This window comes from Hyalella azteca, unplaced genomic scaffold (assembly GCF_000764305.2).
Source record: "Hyalella azteca isolate HAZT.00-mixed unplaced genomic scaffold, Hazt_2.0.2 contig15133, whole genome shotgun sequence".
Lineage (NCBI taxonomy): Eukaryota > Metazoa > Arthropoda > Malacostraca > Amphipoda > Hyalellidae > Hyalella > Hyalella azteca.
Window position 1 is genome coordinate 14,430 of NW_025944994.1, and position 4,675 is coordinate 19,104.

Here is a 4,675-nt window from a genome sequence, read left to right on the forward strand (position 1 = left end):
ATGGGAAAATTTTGCATTTTTTAGTTAATTCTCAGTTTATCTACTGGGTGCGTGTCATAAGAAGAGCTCAGTCATGCCCGAGAAACTGAAAGTCGTATCTGGGCACGGGCAACTGGGCGCATGGCTGCCAGGGCAGGCGAACTGTTCAGTCATGCCCGAGAAACTGAAAGTCATATCTGGGCACGGGCAACTGGACGCATGGCTGCCAGGGCGGGCGAACTGTTCAGTCATGCCCGAGAAACTGAAAGTCATATCTGGGCACGGGCAACTGGACGCGTGGCTGCCAGGCCGGGCGAACTGTTCAGTCATGCCCGAGAAACTGAAAGTCATATCTGGGCACGGGCAACTGGACGCATGGCTGCCAGGGCAGGCGAACTGTTCAGTCATGCCCGAGAAACTGAAAGTCATATCTGAGTGCAGTTTTTGCGGTCCTTCTGCTGCGCAAGCGGTGGCGAGAACTGACCCAAAATCGGTAGAAATTTTCACGGTCGAAATGCATCCACTCCCCCAATGACTTCAGTTAATTGGGCGACGCATTCATTCCTGCTCTGCATGTTGCATCTAATTTTATAGTGTGGAGTTTTAAAAAATGTATAGTATTCAAAATTATTGTGCCATAAATAGATTGAATTACGATTCATGAGAGCGCATTTATCAAGCGTCAGAATGCTTTATCTCCATAAAACTCAACAAGGTTTCAGAGACTAAATCAAATTTTTCATTTGATATTCACGATGATGCGAGGTTATTTAAAGTACTATATTTCGAGGTATTGTGACATTAAAATATCAGTAAAGCTTCTCTGGATCCTTATCCAAACAAAAGTCAGATTAAAAAAACAGAATTGCTTCTGATTGTTTCCTCCAGATCATGAAAAAATGAACTTCAAACGTCCGGACTCATTTAAATAAATGCTAAATTATGTGTTGCAAATATGAAGATGTACTGAGGAGCGTGAATACAGCCACTATTATTCACGTTAAAAGTAAGGAGGAAATAAAACAGAAATTCTCAATCAAATATTGTGCTGACATATAAGATATATATATTAAGCCTCCCATACTAAGTTTAAAATTGAAAAACACTCATTAAATATTTTTTTATGCACACGTGCAATTCTCGAGATTATGAAGAATAGTGTTTGGTGCAGAACTAATAAACTGTAAACGCCCAACTTAATGGTTTTGCGCTTGCTACGGAATACTATGGGCTATTATATATTAGGAAGATTGTAATTTCCTGTCCTAACCTATGCGCAGCACTTATTTTATGCCCCAATTTTCACCATTGCACATTTTCGTTTTACAAAAAAACTTATTTTAATAAGGAAAAAGAAAAAATTGTGAATTCAAAACCTTCATAAGCTGATATACTCGCCGGAACGCATTTCGCGCACTGTGAATGCGTATTTTCACTAGGGAACGCGTTTGGCCACAATGTGAACGCTAGTGCGTTTTCACCATCGAACGCGTTAGGCCACAATGTGAACGCTAGCGCAGCGCGTTTTCACCATCGCACGCGTTGGGCCACAATGTGAACGCTAGCGCGTTTTCACCATCGAACGCGTTAGGCCACAATGTGAACGCTAGCGCAGCGCGTTTTCACCATCGAACGCGTTAGGCCACAATGTGAACGCTTGCGCGTTTTCACCATCGAACGCGTTAGGCCACAATGTGAACGCTAGCGCAGCGCGTTTTCACCATCGAACGCGTTGGGCCACAATGTGAACGCTAGCGCGTTTTACCATCGAACGCGTTAGGCCACAATGTGAACGCTAGCGCAGCGCGTTTTCACCATCGAACGCGTTAGAACAATGTGAACGCTTGCACGTTTTCCCCAGCGAACGCGTCAGGCCACAATGTGAACGCTAGCACGTTTTCACCAGCGAACGCGTTAGGCCACAATGTGAACGCTAGCGCGTTTTCACCAGCGAACGCGTTAGGCCACAATGTGAACGCTAGCGCGTTTACACCAACGAACGCGTTAGGCCACAATGTGAACGCTTGCGCGTTTTCACCAGCGAACGCGTTAGGCCACAATGTGAACGCTTGCGCGTTTTCACCAGCGAACGCGTCATGACACAGTTTCTAGTGGCAAGCTCGTTGATTTTCTAGCGAAGGCAAGGCAGCGCTTCACGGTCAACTGTTTTTTGGTGACCCTGGAGCGAGGAGTATATATGAACCTGGAGCCCCAGCTTCACTACTACCTGATCAGCAGCTTCAGTCAAAGCACCTCATCCACTATGAACTCTGTAAGCTATTTATCTGTACCAACAATTCCTTGGACTTTCTTGTCTTGTTTGAGTTTCTAACAGGAATCTGTTTGTTCAGTTTGGGAATTTAAGGGAAAAACAATTATATTGTTTTCATGCTTTGGAATTATTTTATTGATACTTTTTTTACACTTTTCACATATTGAAGAGGTTATGTTATTTTGAATTGATGTTATTCAAATTAGTATCAATTATTTTCAATATTAAATTTCATTAGATACATCTATACCATACATTGTATACTGGTTATTATTGATGGATATTGATGTTTGACAGAAATTTCGTATATTTGTTGAACCTGAATATAAGTGCCTGTCTAGATCACTTTATTGATGAACTGAAGTGGTTGGAGCTTGCGAAATATACAAATTTTTTATTATAAATTGAGTGTTACATTTTTGGCTGTTTCCATTGATAAATTTATTTGAACCAAATATTAAAGTTAATTGTGAAATTTATGATTATTCATTGTTGTTAGAATAACCTTCTTTCCTTACCTGCAAAAATTGAATTAGAATTCTATTTGTCAAGACAGAATATTTTCTTATAATTATCTAACAGCAAATTTGCTCATTTGCCCTACCACATTGCTTTTTCTAATAGCCTATCAAATTTAGCTTTTAATCGCCTGAATTCAGTTATTATTCGAAAATTCAAACTAACTAAGCGGGTCTGGATCAGCTTGTAGTCCCGTATTAAATTATCATCATAATTATTTCGTCTGCTCCTATAAATTTGTGATGTGCGCCTAATTAATGTACAATTATTATATAATCATGAAAATAATTTACGCAGATCACATTCGTTCTCTTCGCCGGCCTCGTCGTCCTGAGCGCGGCTCGCCCTGAAGATGGCTGGCACGGCGGCCTCGCACATGGTGGATTCGGAGGTGGTTTCGATGGTGGATTCGGCGGTGGATTTGGTGGTGGATTCGGTGGTGGCCTCGGTGGTGGTATCGGCCACGGTGCGGTTGTGAGCTCCGATGTCGTCTCTGGCAAGGTCGTTCATCCCGCCCACACCGTGGGAGTGTCCCTCGTGTCCAAGCCTTTCCCCGTCAAAGTCCCAGTCAAAGTCCCCATCGTGAAGCACATCCCTGTCCCCAAGACCATCAAGACCGTGAAGACCGTCAAAGTTCCCTTCACCGTTGTCAAGACCGTCCCCGTCCACGTTGTCAAAACCGTCAAAGTCCCGGTTAAAGTCCCAGTAAAGGTACACACCCACCACCATGGTATTGGTGGCTTCGGTGGTGGTTTCGGTGGTGGTTTCGGTGGCTTCGATGGTGGATTCGGCGGCGGTTTCGGAAGCTTCGAGCACTAAGACCTTATTTAGTTTCAATAAAAACTAAAATTCTTATCATCAACTTGAGAAATGAGAACAGAAAATGAAAAATTCATACTTTTGCTGCATCAAGCAAAGTGTGCAATGACGCTCCTTAAATTATTCAACATCGAAGATTGACATTTCTCAGTCTATCTTTGAAGTATATTTATCTTTTTCTAAGACTTGTTTTTTTCACATCCTTATTAAGTTCTATAAATGCATCATGTGCTGATATTCAGACGCTATGACATGATTAGTAATTCAAGGAAAAACATATATTTTGCTCAAGAAAGTAAATGGTTCCCTCATGGGACTTAGTTGAAATATGGAGAATAACGAAAAAAAATATACAAATCTATAAATTGATCAAATCAATATGAAAAATATTGATTATATTGGCCAAATCAATATTAAAAATATTGATCTGGCAACTTACCGTCACTCAGGCTGTCATGAATAACGAACCCACTTTAATTAAGGACGCTGATTATATACAGGAGCAAATTTTTAGTCATTTTTATTGGTCGCATAATTATTGGTTCCTTATAAGCGGAATTATGAGCAAAGTTGACTGTTTTATCGAGCTATGATAATCCAAAAATGATATAATTAAAAGAATAGATATTCCTAATTAGCTGAAGACGTCAGTTAGTAAAATTCAAGTGAGTAGAAAAAATTAATCTTGAATGATGAATGGCTAGCGTAGCCAATGGCCATGTGGCAATTCCTTTGTTAATAACAATTGGACGTGTGTTCCAAGCCTTCTAAGTGCACATTTAATCTTTTTAATACAATTTACCTTATATTCGCCATACATAGAACAACATCTTTAAACAGAGTCGATAGTTATATTCAATTATGACAAACTAGGTTGAACAAGATGCTGAAAAATATCAGTATACAATGAAAGTATATTGTATACACATCATATATATACAAGGAATTTCAGCGTGCATGAAACTCTAACGCCCGCAGCATACATTCGCTGCAGGGCTCATCGGGTACATGTAGATTCAAATGCACAAAACACCATGAAAGTGTGCAGATAAATTCGGTGTACCAGTACTCGATTATAAATTTGAA

At 40.5% G+C, this 4,675-nt stretch overlaps 1 protein-coding gene across 1 annotated transcript; it reads left to right on the forward strand.

The window, feature by feature from the left end:
* The first annotated feature begins 73 nt into the window (after positions 1-73).
* Positions 74-3,772, forward strand: LOC108671498. Its single transcript, XM_018159052.1, has 3 exons — positions 74-472; positions 2,066-2,251; positions 3,068-3,772. The coding sequence occupies exons 1-3, from the start codon at positions 74-76 to the stop codon at positions 3,587-3,589; spliced, it is 1,107 nt and encodes a 368-aa protein (XP_018014541.1). The 3' UTR covers positions 3,590-3,772.
* Positions 3,773-4,675: the final 903 nt, after the last annotated feature.

Bases quoted from the DNA above. Each gene is read 5' to 3' on its own strand.
- LOC108671498 (XM_018159052.1), top strand. From the start codon at position 74: ATGCCCGAGAAACTGAAAGTCGTATCTGGGCACGGGCAACTGGGCGCA. The intron at 473-2,065 runs GTAGAAATTTTC...CGTTTTCACCAG, and splicing joins CGAGAACTGACCCAAAATCG to CGAACGCGTCATGACACAGT. The intron at 2,252-3,067 runs GTAAGCTATTTA...TAATTTACGCAG, and splicing joins CCTCATCCACTATGAACTCT to ATCACATTCGTTCTCTTCGC.